This window comes from Leopardus geoffroyi, chromosome D4, assembly GCF_018350155.1.
Source record: "Leopardus geoffroyi isolate Oge1 chromosome D4, O.geoffroyi_Oge1_pat1.0, whole genome shotgun sequence".
Taxonomy (NCBI): Eukaryota; Metazoa; Chordata; class Mammalia; order Carnivora; family Felidae; genus Leopardus; species Leopardus geoffroyi.
This window is the reverse complement of record NC_059342.1, coordinates 82138834-82158821: the sequence shown is the minus strand read 5'-3', so window position 1 is coordinate 82158821 and position 19988 is coordinate 82138834. Positions and strand designations below refer to the sequence as shown.

At 48.4% G+C, this 19988-nt stretch overlaps 2 protein-coding genes across 2 annotated transcripts; both read right to left on the bottom strand.

Annotated features, from left to right (window-relative positions):
* Window positions 1-1920: 1920 nt before the first annotated feature.
* LOC123593201 (olfactory receptor 1K1) lies at window positions 1921-3725 on the bottom strand. Its single transcript, XM_045468786.1, has one exon. The coding sequence runs from the start codon at window positions 2869-2871 to the stop codon at window positions 1921-1923; it is 951 nt and encodes a 316-aa protein (XP_045324742.1). The 5' UTR covers window positions 2872-3725.
* A 5482-nt stretch (window positions 3726-9207) lies between these two features.
* On the bottom strand, window positions 9208-10365 carry LOC123592748 (olfactory receptor 5C1). Its single transcript, XM_045468083.1, has one exon. It carries the CDS (start codon window positions 10159-10161, stop codon window positions 9208-9210), a length of 954 nt encoding a protein of 317 aa, XP_045324039.1. The 5' UTR covers window positions 10162-10365.
* Window positions 10366-19988: the final 9623 nt, after the last annotated feature.

Here is a 19988-nt window from a genome sequence, read left to right as displayed (position 1 = left end):
ACAAGGGACAGTCTATCTGTAGAGTAGCCAGGATCTGGCCTCACAGCAGGAGCAGGCAGCCTGGGGACTGGGTGGGATAGGAAAGGATGGCTTCAGTATCATTGCAGGTTTTGGTGGGCTGAACAAGTGTGTGTGGACTTGGGCAGGTCCCTTAACCACTCTGGACCTCATGTCCCCAGTTTATCAAACGAAGGGGTTGATTAGATCAGCGTCCCCTCAGGGAGGTGGAGGAGGGGCATCAAGGAAGCTGAGAAGGTGCCTTTGACTCTCACCTCACTTATACCCTGTGGCTCCACCCCCCTTGTTTGTTTGTTTTTTTTAATGTTTATTTATTTTTGAGAGAGACAGAGAGAGTGCAAGCAGGGAAGGGGCAGAGAGGAGGACAGAGGATCTGAAGTGGCTCTGTGCTGATAGCAGGGAGTCTGATGTGGGGCTCGAACTCACAAACCACAAAATTACGACCTGAGTGAAAGTCGGACACTTAACCAACCCACTGAGCCACCCAGGCGCCCCTTCCTTCTGTTTTCTATATGATGTTTCTGTGTAAGGTTTTATTAGAAAAAAAGAGGGTTGTTTTTGTTTTTTTTTGGTTTTCATTTTGTTTTGTCTTGTTTTGCTTAAACTGATGGTCTAAAGATCGTTGAATTCCCATTTAGATCTAAACAGCAGAGCATAGGAGTTCTAGGACTGGGTGGTGGCAGGTTTGTTAGTGGGAGCTGGAAAGGGCCTGGAAAGGCCAGGACTGCTATAGCCCTCCACCTCCCTGGAAGGCCAGGGGCCGGAAGGAAGGGCGTGGGGGAATGGGTGTGGATTTCTTGCAGAGACATAGGCATAAAAGAGAGACCTATTTGGTAAAAGACTGGACATACCAGGAAGCCTTTCTGACCCCAGATGTGTCCTCACCTGAGCCAGTGTGCCTGCCCTGGTCTGGGGTTTCTTCTTGTAAGTTCTTCCAAATCTGGGGTCTGGATTCCATGGGGCCCAGTGAAAATACACCTGAGCGACTCATAGCAAAAGGACTTGTTCTGATTCTGCTACCGACTGGCCCACCATCTTTGAGCCTCAATTCCATAAAGTGGCAATTAGAATAGCCATGCTTTGTGTGGGTAAAAATAAATCAAGGGCTGGCACCTGATAAAAACTACCTCTTCCATCTGTCCCTGATGCCTGTGTCCCATCCTTTCTTTCCTGCTTTGCTTCATTTAATTAATTTATTTATAGTGCATGCCCACTGCATGCTCCTTCTACAGGATTCCAGATGTAGCCCAACAGGTGGCATCATAGTAAACAAGTATGAGAACAAAGAATTTAAAGTATGGACAGCTTCTAAATGCTTATTAGCATAAACGTACAAACATTTATTCATCTCAGGTGGGCAGAGTGCCTCCTATGTGCCAGACTGTGTTCACTGGGAGAGGTCAACCCTTGACACATGGCCTGTGAACTTCTATCCATGTCCCAGGCAGTCGAGAAGTCATTTATTTGAGAATACCTGGTGATGGGATGGAAAAATAAAGTGCCAATCCCCCAGAGCAAGACCTGGGGGTATGCACCTTCCCGTATAGCTTTAGGTCCTCAGAAAATGATAGCGGACTCCCTAAGTGCCTGGGAGTGAATGTTGGAAGAGGGAATGATGTGGCAGAAAGGGTCCAAGCTCTGCCACCTAAAAATTATGTCAGCTTGGGAAAGTCAGCTCTTCTCTTTGAATCCAGTTTCCTCCTCTATGAAACGGGATCATAACAACCGCTTCCCCGGTTTTTGTGGGAATAACGTAAGATCAGGCAAAGCTCTGCCTCACGGTGTGGGTGCCTGGAAAGTGATAGCTGTTATTGTGATTTTGGAAAAAAGCATAGAACAGATGATCACATTCATGAGTTGTCACCGTGGGTGATGTAGCCTGTGCTCGGTGAGGTCCAGGCCTTAGGAGTCACCAGCTGAGATCCTCCGTCCAGTGAAGAGGGCTCGGAGTGCCCCCTGCACGTCACGGTTCCGGAGGCTATAGATCACAGGGTTTAGCATGGGGGTGACTACGGTGTACATGACGGTGGCCACACGGCCCCTCTCTGCCTCATACCGAGATGTGGGCTGGAAGTACACTGCAATGACTGTGCCATAGAAGAGGCTCACCACTGCCAGGTGGGAGCCACAGGTGGACACAGCCCGGAGCCTCCCAGAGGCTGACGGCAGCCGGAGCACCGCAGCTGCGATGGCCCCGTAGGAGGCAAGGATGAGCAGGAAGGGAGTGACCACCACCGCGGCACCCTCAGTGAAGATGAGCAGCTGGATGTGGCGGGTGTCAGAGCACGAGAGCCTTAAGAGAGGCTGGTGGTCACAGAAGAAGTGGGGCACGTGGTGGGAGGCACAGAAGGACAGGCGGGCCATAAGCAGGATATGCAGGAGGGAGTGGACGTGGGACACCAGCCATGCGGTCCCCGCCAGGGCTTTGCACACGGCCCGGGACATCCTTGTGGCATAGTGGAGGGGGTGGCGGATGGCCACGTAGCGGTCATAGGCCATGGCGGCCAGGAGACAGCTATCGGTGACACCCAGGGCAAAGAAGAAGTACATCTGGGTCAGACAGCCAGCCACGGAGATGGAGCGGTCGTGGGCCAACAAGTTGGCCAACATCTTGGGTACAGTGACGGAGGTAAAGCAGAGGTCAGCAAAGGACAGATGGGCCAGCAGGAAGTACATGGGTGCACGAAGGGCTGGACTGGCCCGTATGGCGGCCACGATGAGTCCATTACCCAGGATGCCTGCTACGTACAGGACCAAGAATAACCCAAAGAGAGGCCGCCGCCGTTCAGGACTTGTTGTCAGTCCCAGCAGGATGAATGGGGCTCCCTCTGAAGACTTATTGGTAGCATCCATGGCCTGACTCGTTCTTCACCTAAGACCCCAGGGGTTCCTTTTTACTGACGGGTCATCTCCCCAGCGTCAGAGGAAAAGGGTGAAGGGTGGCTAAATTGCTCAAGGCTTCCTGTCAACGGGGAAAATTGTGGGTATGGAGTCAGACAGCCCTGGTGTTACACACAGGTGTGACAGTGGGCAAGTCGTGTTATCGCCCCGAACCTTCTTCCTTTCTGGCCCCAGGTTTCCCATCTGTAAAATAAGGGAGCTGAACCAGGTGATCTTCCAGGCCGCTTCCAACTTTGATGCTTTGTGATTGTAAGCAAAAAAACAGAACAAAAGATATTGCCCAGGATGGAGCCTGGAGAAGGAAGAAAATACGGAAGAAAAGATAGAGAGGCGATCAATACAGCAGGTAAGAGATCTGACCCCCAGGCACTTATTTCAGGAAAGTAGGAATGGGGGGAAATAGAACAAAACAAGATGGAAGGGAGGTACACAGGAAAGAAATAAAAATCCCAAATCTGAAGGGCACATGTTTTATATGGAAACATAACTCCAAATACCTAAACACAAGTTGTGACCTTTTAGAACCCTGAGGATAAAGAGCAGAGCCCAATACCTCCGAGCGCGTGGAGCCCAAGGGTCTAATGCTATTCATATAACAGTCTGCCATCAAGTGTTTCATCGACAGGAGATGGTAGAACACAGTTGAGCAATATCTTCAGATTCTGAAAGGAAAAAAAATATTTTGAATCTAGAATTCCATACTTAACCGAAATAATAATCAAGCATGAGAGAAGAATAAAGATATTTTCAGACTTAGCAAAAAAACAAAAAAACAAAAAAACAAACAAAACAAAACAAAACAAAACAAAAAACCAAAGAATCTGGATGACTCCCCAGATACCTAGCGAACTTTCCCCATGAAATCAAACACTTTTTGGGAAGCAAGCAAATGCACAACTCTCTGTGAGAAACTTGTACAGACAGATAAATGCACCTGCCAGATGCAGGGACTTGCCTCCTAAGGACACTGGCCACTTGTTTTAACGTCTTCCATTCTTTCCCGCCTGTCTGATTCTCACAGCAGAAATCTTGGACAATTCTCCAAGAGGGGGTCTTAAAAGGAGAGGGGTTTTAGGACACTGGTTTGCCGGAGGCTTTGCAGAGGCCAACCCTGCAGGGGAATGATCTCTTAATTTTTTCCTGTGTCCTTCTCTATCACAAATAAATAAAAAATTACACCAAGGCCCTCCCTACCCTAGTGTCTTCCTTTTCTTCCTCCTTTGGCTAAGAAGAATCCTCTGACCTTGGCTCCCTGTTGAGTGTGTTTTCAAACTCCCAATCACGTCCCACCTTCCAGGAGAGTGAGAGGATCAGGGTGGATGGAGAGTCGGATTGGCGGCGGGAGGTGGGGGCATGGGGGGGGGGGACAGTTCTTTGTAAAATGACTTCTAAAAACTGGACCTGTTCTGGCCCCCGTCTTCATGGGTCCCAGTGAACATGAAAATGCACTGAGCTGTTTGCAGGAATATTCATATACAATCACAGACACACCCGCACAGGCTTGCAGATAGATGTGTGCAGCCTCAAGCTGGTCTCTGCAGATACACAGGCACAATCAATCACACGCAGAAATGTGGGCCCAGCACGCACATCACACATAAGTAAGCAGACAAATAAAACCACATGACCCATGGACTCAAATCACCATACACATAAACGGATTGTCAAATGCAGTCACAAAATGGCACTGGGGCTAAGAGAGTGATGATCATTCACATACTCCTGTTCATGGAAGCTTACAGCAGCAACACACGGCTACCGGGACCCTCCACACGTTTGTGCTTTCACTGACCACTTACCTGTGTAAGCACTCTACCAGAGCGTGTTTATCACGTGCTATCGCTCCTGATCCCCTCATTCATCACATTCTCATGCACAGCCTCAGGGGCCCGCAGCCTTCCGCTTTCACACACATGGCCACACTCACCTAAGCTCATGATGGGCCACGGCAGAGATGCACCACCCTGGAGGGGCACATCCACGTACACGCTGCCCCATTCCCCCAATGATACAGTGAATGGTGACGGTACTGCACAATCATAGCCTCACACAAACAGCACACATATGTCTCGTGCACACTTTCCAGTCTGGCCTTTTGCCCCAAGTGTACCCTCTGGCCTCTTGGCATCGCAGGAGGGAACAGCAGTGGAGGCCAGGTGTAGTCTGTCCCGGAGCGTCGGAGGAGGGAGTTATTAGCCACAACTTACGGGGTTGGGGGCCTCGGGAACACCTTAGCCCCAGAGGCAACCCCGCCCCTTCGCTTGGCCCTCATCCCTGGGGCAGGAGGCAGCTCAGCTCTGGGATTCCTTATTCTTTCTCTCCAGGGTCCAATTTGATGGGAGAAAGGGTGCTTGGTGTCGCCTCGCCCTCGAGGGACATTCAGAAGCTCATGTGTGGTGAGGTTGCTGGCCCTCAGCCCCTGTCTTGGGAAGGCCAGAAGCAAGGGTCAGGCTGATTCCTGAACCCCAAGCAGAGTGAATGGGGGCAGGGGCAGGGGAGCCCAGGGTTTACCGCATTAGCTTCTGGGGCCAAGCTGCCTGTTTTCTCAGCTGTGGCTTCTTGCAGGAAGTGTAGGAGTACGGGAGGGTTGTGCCTCTGGTGACTGGCAGTATGTGTGGCTGTGTGTGTGTGTGTGTGTGTGTGTGTGTGTGTGTAGGATTGTATGCCAGGGTGTGGAGACAGACTGTGTCTCTATGCAGCCAAATATGTCACGGGCTTGAGTGCGTGTCTGAGTGTGGCAGCTACATCTGTGTCCATGTGGGTGGCCATACCTATGAAAGTATTTCTTTGTGCATGGCTGTTTCCCATCGGGGATTGGGTCTGTGTTGGGAGGGGGTGTGTATTGTGACATAAGGGAATGATGTTGTGTGCAGCATTCCAGGTGGGAATGGCTTGGCATGGCTGGGTGTCAGAACAACCATAAAGGGTGGTTTGGAACATAAGAACACTCCATGGTTCCCTATTGCCTATTAAATAAAGTCCATGTTCCCTATGTGATATCTCACCCATGGATATCATTCCCAGACCCTCAATCTTCATACTCCCCTCTGCTTCTTTTCTAATACATTCCTCTCAAGCCAGTTACATTGGTATCCCTAAAGTCTCCTGCACACGCTGGGCTTATTTCGTTTGCCATGTCTTTGTGTCTGTTTGTCCTTCCCCCATGGAACGCTCCTTTCCCAATTTCCACCCATGCTTCAGGGCCCACCTCACTTTGTGCAGTAAGTACCCTAAATCAGACCCCCAGTTTTCCCCACCTCAAGCCTGCTCTTGTCCTGACTGCTTATCTTGGTAAATGGCGTTGAAGGAGGTTTAAAGGGGAATGCTTTATCAGCCACTGGGGAGCTTTACCGGACATTTCACTCTGGGATTGAGGATCTGTGTCTCTTCCCTTACCCTCCAGAGTGGGCTCTGTTACTGCCTTCCACTCCTTTCCCTTCTCTCTTGTTTGTTTTCTTATCTATCAAATAGGCCCAGCATAGTAGCCTGCAACTTCATGGTAATGTATGTAATTATTGTAATTTATGTAATTATTGCATTTGGTTGTTCCACTGCTGCGAAACATGGACATCCTGTGGGGCCACGGCAGTGGAAGGGGCCAGATGCTTCTGGAAACTTCCCTGATTGTGGTGGCGGCTGTATGTGTCACGAGAGCCCAAGAACCTGCAAAAGGAAGAAAAGACCACTGAGGAGGTCTTTTAAGTATAGACATTATTGAATTGGGGACAAAATTCACATTCTTGGAGGCTGCCAACTTTTCTGATAAGGCCTCCAACCATTGTCATGGCACGTGAGTTGTTACAGTGAGGTAACAACTGTTAGAATAGGAGGTGGGATAGGAGGTAAGAGCTGGGGAAGGATCGTAAAAGCTCGTGATGGAAGAAGCGGTTTTAATTTACGTGAACCTTTGTCACAAGGTGCTGATTTGGGATATTGTACCCTCCGCGCTCAAGATGCAAGCTCATCAGAAAATAAGGTGACCAACCGCTCTGGTTTTCCCAGCACTGGGGCAGGTGCTCAAAGAACTTGGTGTTTTAAAACCAGGACAGCTCTGGGCAAACCAGGACGAGTTGATGATCCTGTCAGGAAACCTATAAAATTCTCTAAGATATGAGGAGACAGTTTTGTGCATATCCCTCTGTCTATCAGACTGGGACCCCCCGCCCCCACCAAGAAGACCACAGTTACCGAGAGAGAGGGTACCCTGGTCCTGATATCAAGGAGTGCCACATTCCCAACAAGCCGGGCTGAACCTTCTGTCTTCTTGCAATCTCGGTGCCTGGTGGCTGATTTCTCCTTGAAGGGAAGTTGGTGTGGTGAGGTTGGCCCCTGGCTGGGGCTCAAGGAAGAGAATCTGTGGGGAGCCTATTAGAGTTTGAGCCCCATACTTCAACACTCCTGGCCTCATCTCAGCTAAATCAGGGGAAATGGAGGAGAGATCAGGTGGAGATGACATTGGCTCTGGCCATGCTTCACCTCTCCTCAGCTCCTGCCCTAACTCTTGGGGTCCCCTCCTGTCCTGCTTCTCTGCATTCAGGGACTTCCCAGGAAGAACACAGTGCCTTGGGCCTTGCCCATATGTACCTGAGTCATGTATGAGTCATGAGTCATGAGTCAGGGAGACAAAATCTGTCAAAACCGTGAACTCTGGGTGGAAGAAAATCCCAAGAGCGTTGGGTCAGAAGGTTCTAGCGTGACTTCAGGCTGAGAGCATTGTTGTTACCCAGGAGGGTCATGGCATTCCCTCTCCTACCCCTGATTCTGCTTTTGGATGTTGTAAGCCAAACATAAAGCAGTCTACCGTACTGGACCACATGCTAATCAGAGTAGGCTCATAACCCTGAATGAAATTTAAGCACACCAATAACCATCTTGTACCTACCTCTAAGCTTTAGGAAACATGAATCATTATCTATAACCCTAAATAAATCTTGAATTAAGACCCAAGACATGTCAATTTGATAAAATACTCTTCTCATGTCTAACTCTCCTTTAGTTCTGAGCCTAGATTAACTGCAATAATAACTTTAGACCGTGACTTAAATTTATCACAAATCTTATTTGCATATCAACTTATCTAACAGATCTTTTGATACAGACTACACTCTAACCCAAATGTAATCTAGCAATAAAAATGAAACCTGAACTCCAATATTAATTAGTCTTATACTCCAAAACTAACTCTCAACCATTTTCACTCTCTCTCTCTCTCTCTCTCTCTCTTTTTTTAAAGTAGGCTCGATGCCCAGTGTGGAGCCCAATGCAGGGCTTGAACTCATAACCCTGAGATCAGGACCTGAGCTGAGATCAAGAGTCAGACGCTCAACCGACTGAGCCACCCAGGTGCCCCAATCCTTAACATATTTCTAATAAGAGCTCAAGTTTATTCAAACTCTGACTCCTAAATTTATGCCAAACCTACTACTAATGAAAATCAACCCAAATCCTATAATGTATGTAACTTTAATTCAATCCTAGATTTCTCTGATTGCTTTTAAATTCCAAACCTACCCCTGGGTCTATCCTTACCCTAATCAAAGTCTTAGACATAATCAGAACCCTAATCCTAACTCTATTCTAACCACACCGGTAATTCTGACTCTTTCCTAACTTCATCATATGCCTGAACTAAAGTAACTTCAATCCTACCTGTGTCACAAATCTGATTAGAAGCCAGATTCTAACCTAACTGTTGGGATTTTGGGAATGAGCTTGTGTTTGTTCCTGTGCTGTTCAGCCACTTCCCTGAGAGTTGGAATACAGAGGCCAGTAGGGAGGGAGGTATTTATCTCACCAGATTCAGTACCATACTTTGGCACGAGCATCTGAAGATGCTCTCTTGGGGTCAAAGAGGCCAACAGCAGACTCACTGCTCATGAAGAACATTAAAAGGGCAAGAATTTAGGAACACTTGGAGGCAACACAGTTTTTACCTGGTGTGTCTGGGAATCAGCCTTCTAGAAGTGCAAGTGGCAAATGCATCCAATAAGTTCACCTGGTAATCTCTAGGGACTCAAGTTGTGAACACTGAGGAACCTAAGAGAGCTCAAGAGCCACATGAACCTGCTCTTGTTAATGTTAATCTAGAACCTGATCTAGTTCTAGATTAAGCCCCTAGGGAGATTCTCGCCTCCTGGCTGTAAAGCTTCCTTTTCTCCCCATTTCCAGTCCCTTAAACAATGACAAGAGACACCCAAGCCACAAGTTCATCTATCTTTGCCCAGAGTGGCAGGGGCCAGAAACTGTCCTCTTATCTTGTCATAGTCCCAACCAAGCTCCTCAGACTTCTCATTCGTGCTCCAGACCTGGACGGCGGAATCGGTTCCAGGTTCTTCTGACTGCCTCCTTGACCTCCTTGTTGCGGAGGCTGTAGATGAGAGGGTTGAGAGCTGGGATGACAAGAGTGTAGAACACGGATGCCATCTTGTCAGTGTCCAGGGCATAGCTGGAGCTGGGACGCAGGTACATGAAAGTGAGTGTCCCATACAGCATGGTTACAGCCGTGAGGTGGGAGCCACAGGTAGAGGCTGCTCGCCGACGGCCCTCAGCCGAGGTCATGCGAATCACAGCCCCGGCAATGAAACCATATGACACGACAATAACCAACACCGTGGCTGTCTGGATGAAGCCACAGATGGCAAAGAGGAGGAGCTCATTGAGACTGGTGTCATTGCAGGAGATGGCCAGCAGTGGAGGGATATCACAGAAGAAGCTGTTGACCTCCCAGGAGCGGCAGAAATTCAGGCGGAAGGTGAAAGTCGTGTGGACAATGGCACTCACTGCCCCGCCCAGGCCTGATGCTCCCAGCAAGGCCAGGCATACACGCTGCGACATGGCTGTTGTGTAGAGAAGGGGGTTTCCGATGGCCACGTAGCGGTCATAGGCCATCGCTGCCAACAGGCAACACTCGGCATCAGCCAGCCCTGCGAACACAAACATCTGAAGGGCACAGGCCGTGTAAGGGATGGTGGCGTGGGGCAGCAGTAAGTCCACCAGCATCTTGGGGGCGATGGCTGAGGAATAGCAGGTGTCCAGCAGGGAGAGGTTGGCCAGGAAGAAGTACATAGGTGTGTGGAGCCGGGCATCCACTTGGATTAGCAGCACCATGCCCACATTTCCCAGCAGGCTCACCAGGTAGACTGGTAGAAAAATCAGGAAGAGGGTCACACGTAGGTCCCAGCGATCCGTGATGCCCAGGAGGATGAATTCAGCAGGGGCCCACGTGAAGTTCTCTGCAGTCATCCTGCTGGACAGAGACTAAGGAGAGGCAAAGTGAGAGGGATGTACGAGAAAGGTTATGCCCACCATGGAGGAGAAAGCACCAGGAGTCAGGCAGACTTGGGCTTCAGTCCTACCTGTGTCATAAAATTGCTATGTGTCCTTGGACAAGCCATATAACCTCTCCAAACCTTCGTTTTTAACTCTGAGGAGTCACTACAACTTAACTTTCATGAGGGCAGAAATCTTATTTGTCTTCTTCAATTTTGTATTCACAGTACTGAGAACATTGCCTGGCACATAGTAGGTGCTGAACAAATATTTGTTGAATGAACAAATGATGAGTGGGGTGATAGTGTCTGGCCAAGGATGGAAAATTCCATGACTCAATATGCATTCTGGTCTCCAGTTTCCCAAGGAGGAAAAGAGACAATTAAATGAGCAGAGTCTCCTGACCCAAAGGGCAACAAGCTATGGGTCTTGAGGTTCTGGAAGGACATCTTTCCATTGGAGTAGGACCTGGGTGGAGAGAGCACAGTAGTGGTCTGGTATCTTGGGGAGACAGCAAGGAGTGGAAAGAACAGAAGATTTGAATGTATTCCAGGGCCAGGCTGTTCACCTCTTTGAGCCTCAATTTTCTCATCTGTGTAATGAGAAAAAAAATGGTGCAAGGATTAAATGAGATAATGTGTGTAAAGCATCTATCTCACACAGGGCCTGGTACAGAGTAGGAATTTTCACAAAGTATTGATGAACTGAACTGAGTTAATGCCTTGCCTCAATATTGGAAAGAAGCAACTTTCAGGCAATCGAAAGTAGTGTAGTTTCCAGAAAATAGAACACTGCTCCACACTCCTGTGTCTTTGCACTTGTTCCTTGCGTCTGGAAGCATTTCCTCTTTGTCTGTTTGGTGAAGATGACCTCCGATGAAAAGGCTTACCTAATGCACTGAAAGGAAATGAAAATACCCCCTTGTTTGCCCTGGAGCTTCCATCTGTCACGGCACGCCATCACGCCATCCTTCCATTGCACATACTTTTTTATGTGTCTGTCTCTCCTGTGGGCTTGGAGCTCCTTGATTCAATATTCATTCAACCAACATTTATTGGATACTACTACATACCAAGAATGGCTCTGCAATTCGTCTGTGTATCTCCAGGGTCTGGTGTGTAACCGGCGCTCAATAAATACTTGATTGAATGTATAAAATAGTGAAAAGAGTATGAACATAAGCAGTGCGTAGACTTGGTTTTGAGTCCACCACTTTCTGTAAATCCGAGCAAGTGACTTCACTTCCATCGGCCTGTTTTCCCCTTGTATATTAGAAAACAGACTATTGCTGTTGGAGGGTCCTAAGAGGCATTAGGTGTGCAGCATGGGGCCAGGGGCTGGTAAGTGCTCTTTCTCCTTCCTCTGAGAGAAGCTTAGACCTCTGGCACCCACTTGTGTCTGGTGAGGAGGACGAAGTTCTTCCTACAAAGCATAGCTTGGATGAACAAATTTTGTGACGTCACATGTTGGTGAGGTCGTACTGGTAGAAATATAAATTGGGACATTTGAGGGAGAATGTGGCAGTGAAAGGCCCACAACTGTGCACATACCCTAGTGTCTTAGTCTCCTGGGGATGCTGTAACAAAGAACCACAGACTGGGTGACTCAAACAACAGACATTTATTTCTTGTGATTCTGGAGGCTGGGAAGTCTGAGACCAGTGTGCCAGTGTGGTTGGGTTCTGGTTGGGGCCCTCTTTCTGATTTGCTTCTGGTTGCTTTCATGGCAGATAGAGATAGAGAGCAAGCCGTCTGACCTTTTCTGATAAGGGCACTAATGCCATCATGAGGACCTCACCCTCATGACATCATCTAAACCTAATTACCTCCCGAAGGCTCCACTGCCAAATACCATCACACTGGGGATCAGGTATTCCACATATGCATCAGGGAGGACACATTCAGTCCATAACACCTAGTAATCCTTGTTCTTGGTGTTTACTTTCGAAAACTCTTGCACATGTATACAAGGAGATGTGCACAACGGTGTAGGCACTCCTGGACTGTTTGTAATGGCCAAACATTAACCAAGCCTAAATGTTTACCAGCAGGCTCGTGGGAGTTAAACAGGAATGGATTGAACTCATACATATCAATGTGGAGAAATCTCAAAAACATATTGAGGTGAAAACATGATTTTCAGAAAAATACACAGATCGATGAAAAAGCACAAAATGATTGTTATGTGTATGTGTATAAACCATACAGCTGATTTTTCCACACAAAGATGGGATCCCATCTAAAGAGCCCCGGGGCATCTCAGAAGGCTGCCTCACTTTGGCCCCATCCACACATCCAGAACTAATCTTTCTTATCTTTTAAGATTCGGGGTCACTTTTTGCCAGGAAGCTTTATCTCAACACCAAAATGCCCAAACTCTCATGCTGGAACCCCAGTTCTATAATAGCCCTACTCCATTGTTTTGTAATTACCTAAGTGTTTGTCTCTCTCACCTAATCAAGCATTTGGGACTATGCCTAATTCTTCCCTCTATCCTTAGGGATACAGAATTTTAGGGATCTTCCCATCCTTCTTAGTGGGGTCACTGGTGGAGGTAAGACAGCCTTTAGGGTTAGAGAAACCACATGTTTTCCATGAACAAACTCAGCTGACTGGCTGAAGTTCTGCATCCAGAACCCAGTTGGTAGTCAACCCCTTGTGTGTCTCTGCATCCTGCCTGGAAAACAAACAGTACTCACCTTCACAAGGTGAGGAGCAGACCTGCTTCAAGGGCCTCTCCATTTCTCCATCTGTAAAGTGAGGACAATGAAGCTTCAGAACTTTTAAGTTGCTTTGAAATTTTTGAGTGCAAGGATCCCCCAAACTTCAGTGATGTAGCTATTATGGAGTGTGTGGTGTGGTTGCACACATGCATGTGTGTGTGCATGCATATGCACAAAACACGGAATTAATTCTCCATTAATTTCTGTCACCTTACTGCCCATGAGAACAGTCTAGGGTATCTTTCCTTGAAGGTAAGAAAACTGAGTTCCAAAGAATGGAGGGGATTCATTACAAGATACATAGCCATGAAGGGATAAAGTTGGGGCTTAAACTCACATCTGGCTTCACATCCAATTTCTTTGTCTCCAGGCAGAGACCCCAATTAGATCTCTTAATAGATTACCCAAGCCTATGGTGGCCACTATCCTGTCTCAGTCCTCTCATCTTTAATTTTTTTAATTAAAAAAAATGTTTATTTATTTTGAGAGAGAGAGAGAGAGCGAGCAGGGGAGGGGCAAAGAGAGAGGGAGAGAGAGAAAATCCCAAGCAGGCTCCTTGCCGAGCAAGGACTCGATCCACGAATCCTGATGTGGAACTCAATCTCATGACCATGAGATCATGACCTGAGCCGAAATTAAGAGTTGGACGCTTAACCAACTGAGTCACCCAGATGCCCCAGTCCTGTCATCTTTAGATTGAGCCGATTGGGCCAGATCAGCGGTTCCCAGTCTACCTTGTGGACTTCTGTCATTAGAATTAGTGGTGAAGCTTTGTGTAAAAATATATGGCTGTGCACACTGCCCAGACATTGGGACTCAGTTGACGTAGAGCAGGCCTCTGAAATCTGTACTTGAAAAAAAAAAAATGTTCCAGGTGGTTCTGCTGTGCTGCATGATTTGGGCCCCCCGGGCAGCAGAGCTTCTCAATCTTGAGTGTGCATAGGAACCACCCAGGTATCTTGTGAAATGAAGACCCTGCCAAGAAGGAGGGTGGTTTCTAATGAACTCCCACTTGATGCTGATGCTGTTAGTTCGGGCACTGTGCTTTAAGTAGCAAGACCTGGGTCATATTGAACAGCATTTTCAGCTCTGACATCTGAAGATTCTAGCTTTCTGGAGGCTTCTTTCCCTGCTGGCTCCTTTCTCTCTGCTGAACTCTTTGTTCTGACTCATCCTCTCTCTCCAGACCCTGCTATACTCATGCACATTTAAGTCTGGCAATTCTCAATATGTGGCTTGGCCATTTTCTAGCAAGACCTAGTTCTTAGCTTCTCCCTCCTCAGCACACAGGCATTTGATATGTCTTAGTCCAGACACCAGCCACTCTCCATGTGGTTACTGCGTTGTTAGGACATACCTACAAGGTGGAGGGGAGTGGGGAGATCTTCTAGCAGAGCAGCTCAAGCCAGCTTTTGGGGTTAGAATGGCAGGGGCAGGTAGCAGAGAGTTCCCCACTCCGATGTAGGAACAGGGGGACTTATGCTCTTCTTGGGCCCTGGGATAATGGCCTCTTTCTGTTTTCCTCCCGAGTCCTTCCCTCTCTGCTGTCCTTAGCTTCCATGGAGACTCCCTCTCCACATCCTTTGGGGACTCTCAAAGATACCACAGCTGGTGGCAGGGGAATGCCAGGGATGACTCACTCTTTGGTGCCCGGGGAGGATGGAAAAGTTTGGCTAAGTGGGTCCCCAGGCTCTGTATGCAGAAGACAACTGTGCTACCCAAGGAGAGGGGCCCTTTGACTCACTTTCCCCATCCATTCTTTGGGCTCGATGTTATTTATTATGCTTTATGATCCACACCAATGCAAATTCTTCTTGTGGGTCTTCTAACACTTGACATTGTTCCTCTTGCCTGAAATGTCTGGTGTCTTCCTCCCCTCTCGGAAAAACTATTTTTGTTGCAGAACGAGCTCAGTAGCCACCTTCTGCAGGGAGCCTTCCTGCCGCTGCTGCGGGGCCACCGCGGCCCTCTGTGTGACTTGGAGATGCAGGTACAAGAGCCTGATTCCAAGACAGATGAGGAAACGTGATTGTGTTTGATGCAGCAGACGGGGAGCAACTCGAAGCCAGGGCCCGCCATGGAGTCAGCTCTCAGGAAGTGAGATCGATGTTCTTGTGGTGGGCACAGGCATAGGTGGTTGTAAAAGCTCCCAGGGTTGAAAGCCACTTGGAATGGAGAGTGGATGGAGAACCACTCTCCAAGAGATTGGAATGGGCTGAGCCTCAAGTTAGGGTTGATTCAGCCTGTGTGGACAGATGGCTATGGCTGGGAAGCTGTAACCTGGAATCACCCCATTTCTTTCTTTCTTTCTTTCTTTCTTTCTTTCTTTCTTTCTTTCTTTCTTCCCTTCCTTCCTTCCTTCCTTCCTTCCTTCCTTCCTTCCTTCCTTCCTTCTCTCCTTCCAAAGAGAGCGACAGAAAGAGCACGAGTGGTAGTGGGGGAGAGAGAGAGAGGGAACCTTAAGCAGGCTCCTCATCCAATGCGGAGCCTGATGCAGGGCTCAATCTCACGACTGAGATCATAACCTGAGCCGAAATCTAGAGTCGGGTGCTTAACTGGCTGAGCTGCTCTGGTGCCCCAGGAATCACCCCATTTCTATGGTGTGTGTCTTTCAGTTAATCTGTCATTCTTGTTAGCAGAATATCTATTAGTTCACCGAGCTAATATTTATTGTACTGTACTATGTTCTGGGCTTAAGTTTAAGATCTTAATGATGAACCCAACAGCCATGCCTTCCCTTTTTTCCCATGAGGTTTGCAGGGAGAAAGTCAGAATTAGCTGAATAAAAATGCAGAGGAGACTGTTTTAGGTGGGAGTGGTGACATGTGCAAAGGCCTGGAGGTGGGAAAGCAAATGGCACATTTGAAGAATTGAAACAAGCCTGTGGGCTTGGAGCTCAGAGAATGATGGGGAGAGAGCTGTGATGAGCCCAGAGAGGTAGGTAGAGACCACATATCAGAGTATTTCAGGACAGGCTGAGTATTTATGTATGTATTTTATCCCCAAAGCAATGAGTTGCTACTGAGAGGTTTAAGGAAGGACTGAGACATGGTGAGATTTATATTTTTTAAGTTATTGATTGATTGATTGATTGATTGATTGATTTTGAGACAGAGAGAGAGAAAGTGTGAGCAGGGGAGGGGCTGAGAGAGAGGAGAGAGTGAGATTCTGAAGCAGGCATGCTGCCAGCACAGAGCCCAATGTGGGGCTTGAACTCATGAACCATGAGATGGTGACCTAAGCCAAAGTCGGATGCTTAACCAACTGAGCCATCCAGGTACCCTGAGATTTACCTTTTCAAAAGATCACTCTGATTGTTGTTCAGACCAGTCAGGAGCCTGGTCATGGTCCAGGCTAGAAATGACGGTGATCTGGTAAAGGAAGGGCACGTGTGGGACATGAGAAGGCAAAAATACTAGTGAAGCAGATTAAAGCTCTAGGTGTCTCCCAAGCAAGGCTACCATTTGACTTAGATGTGTCTGTGACTCTAGAAGGTGTGGGTTGGGCACTGTGGCACACAACAGAAGGAGAGTGCCCCTAGAATTTTGGTCCCAGCTCTGGAAGGGGGCAGAAACCCAATAACCCCCCATAGAGCAACAGCTCCTGGCAGTGTGCTCAATGCTCCTCCAGACAGAGCCACAAAAAAGGAACAGCATGTTGTGTGTGGTAAGAACTTCCCCTTCCTGTCAAGAGGTGGACCGAGAATATGTTCCATCGACCTACCTCTGTCATGGCTACAAGTCCCAGGTGGACTAAGTGACATGCATGCCTGTTGGTAGCAGAGGAGTACCCTGTTTGCCAGCTCACTGTCTCTAGAAATGCAGGTGCTACTGGGCCCTACTGAGATTTAGATCCCACAAATGCCCCGTCACTATTCTTGTGTCGGCCCCCGCAGGCTGTAGAAGGAGTAGGCGAAATGCCTGCTGATGCCTTGTGTGCAGTCGGGTCTAGTCAGGACAGCTGGCCCATATGGACTATTCGTCCCAACACTGACAACCATCTGGATGGAAGCAGGAATGAACTGCAACAGCCTGTGGACTGAACTCAGAGTGGTTTGGCTGGTGATCACTCACGAGTCCTGGCCATTAACCCTTTGCACTAACAGTTGGACTGTTCTAAAGGGGTTAATCCTACGGCTTGGACGATGGGAAGCCAAAGGTTGGATGATCATGACCCTTGTGGGGCCAGGATATGTGGAGACATTTGGGTTCCCCAGCAAGAGCTTGCAGCAGTTCTCACCATCTTTCATGTCACAGCTCATAAGGTGCTGAACCTCTCTGGCAATCAAGAAGCTGATGCCCTAGCTGGGGTACCAGCCTAAGCAACTGGCCCTTCAGTAGACACTGTGGATTGGGTGCATAGAAAGAGTGGCCACCACAGTGCTCAGGGGGCATGGCATATTGCCCAGGATGCCAGATTGCTTACGAAATACAGTGACTTGGCTAATGCGGTAATAGCATGTCCTGTGTGTTCTAAACAACGCCAAGGCAACTGCCAGAGGAGTCTGGGGCCATCCGCCAGAGTTCTCACATGGTGAGGATTGGTGAGTAGATACATCGGCCCCCTCCATTCCAGTGAGGGTTCTAAATATGCCTTGGTTTGTGTGGACACTCTCTGGTCTACCCCCACCTTTCCACTATCACTGTATAAGCCAGGCTGCCACACTCAGAGACAGTGTGACCCTTTCTAGGCAACATGTATGGTGTGTGCAGTCAGGTCAGATTCTTTTTTTTTTTTTAATTTTTTTTTTTTCAACGTTTATTCACTTTTGGGACAGAGAGAGACAGAGCATGAACGGGGGAGGGGCAGAGAGAGAGGGAGACACAGAATCGGAAACAGGCTCCAGGCTCTGAGCCATCAGCCCAGAGCCTGATGCGGGGCTCGGACTCACGGACCGCGAGATCGTGACCTGGCTGAAGTCGGACGCCTAACCGACGGCGCCACCCAGGCGCCCCCAGGTCAGATTCTTAAAGCTGCAGCCACATTAACATCTAAGGATCAGGCCACAAGTGTAATCCTTATACAAGGGAAATACCTTCCCACACACATTGCTACTACAGATCTGCTTTTTCGCTTTAGATTTCTGCTACTCCTGTGGTGTCTAATACCTTGATAGAAATACCTGTCTACAGTGAGCTCACTTATATGCCCAGCAAAAGCATTAATCCAGCTGTTGGGTATGTGGGTGGCTGCCCCTCTCTGGCTCGTCAGGATTGCCATGGTGGGTACCACCATTCCAGCAAGTGGGTTTGGAAGGTGCTGAAGCAGCACATTAGGGAAGAACAAGCTAGAACTAGCACTTTGAATTCTTCTGATGTTATCGATACTGATCCAGAAACCTGGCCCCTGGCACATTCTGTCAATAACACTGGGCATGGATATTCTTTTTCTGTCAGTCAAACTATACAGGCAGCCCATCAAACTGCTGACTGGGGAAGGTCCTAAAAGTACCAAACCTCAGAGCCATGGTGGCTGCACTCAGGTTTGGGATGGGTTCATGTAGCCTACTCCAGGTTATGGGTATTTGAGCACTCAGGCACAGAACAGAGCAACCACCCAAAACAGAACCAACCAAGTTGCCCCAGGGATATGGGATGGATATCACTGGAACATTCTGTCACATGAAAGGAGAGCAGCTGGCTTGGTACTGACTGGTTGCCCTTTCTAGGTATTTATTGGGTAGCCCCGGAATGGGACCCAGTGGTTGTATGGCAAAAATTTTTAGCCATGGCTTCCACCTGGATGGTTGTTGGGTCAATGCATCCTGAGTTTTCTCTGGGCACAGGGGAGACCCAACCCATGGTAACAAAAATTGCCAATTTCCCTTTCCTCAAGGCCAGAGGGACATACATTTTTTTCTACTGGTACGATCATTTGGCCTGGAGGACATTATAACAGGTATAGAAGCCCTTACTGAGTTTACCTAATTGGCCTTAAAGGACAATTGGCAACACCTGCCTTTACTTAACATTGAAATGTCTCTAATAAGAAAAGCTGTCCTCCAAAATAGAATGGACTCAGACATTATTACTGCCTTGCAAGGAGACACCTGTACTATTATCTACACAGTGTGTTGTGTGTTCATACCTGATGAGACTGTTGACGTACCTCTTTCGTTTTTTCTTCTCTCTCTCTCTTTTTTTTAATTTGGGTATAGTTGACACACAATGTTACATTAGTTTCAGGAGTACATCATAGTGATACAATGTCTCTATATGGCAATGCTCACCAGGGCAGCCACCATCTGTCTCCATACAACACTGTTAACGGTATCCTTATGTATCATCTTTATTAAATCAGGTGAGGACACAAGTGAATGCTCTGAGTGATCTGACCCCCAGCCTAGGGGACTTAATAAATCAGTGGTTCGGATCATGGAGTTCTTGGTGGAGAAAATCGTTACTTATTTCAGGAATCATCACCCTTAACCTGTGTCTTCTTTGTATCTGCCTATATATACCGTTGCTATGGTATCTGCTTCCAACGCGGCCAGATAGCCAGCGAACGAACCGCTTTTCCGTGCTAGGGAAGCCCCTTGCAGACTGCTCAGGGCACACCGCAGAAGCGGAGGAAGCGTGAGATTAAGAGCAGCTCACGGGGCGGGGGCGGGGCGTGGACGAGGTCACGGAGAGGATGTGACCTCAGGTTGACCCTGCCCTCAGCACGCCACTCCGCCCGCTGTTCCTACAGTGGGAGCCATTTTCAAGGTCTCAGCCTTGAGAGAGCAAGGTGCTGCTGGGATCCTCTGGACGGCAAGGCGACCGAAGCCCTATGAGGCCTCTCTCTGTATAAACTTTTACGCCTCTGGTGGGCAGGTGCGGATATCTACTCGTCTCGTGGCGCCTGAGACAAGACGTGCCTTGTAAGTCCCCTTGCTCATAAACACTGCCGCCTACCAATCCGGAGTGGCCTGTGTCTTTCCTTGGTTTCTCCTTGTCCTCCACGAAGGCAGGCCAGTTTGCAAACTAGCGGGCGCGGATCCCGTCCCACTCCTCCGTGGCAGCTGGGTCTATGTGGGGGTGATATCACCCCCCCCCCCTTTCCTAATCCCCTTGATCCTTCACAAGACTTCTCCCTA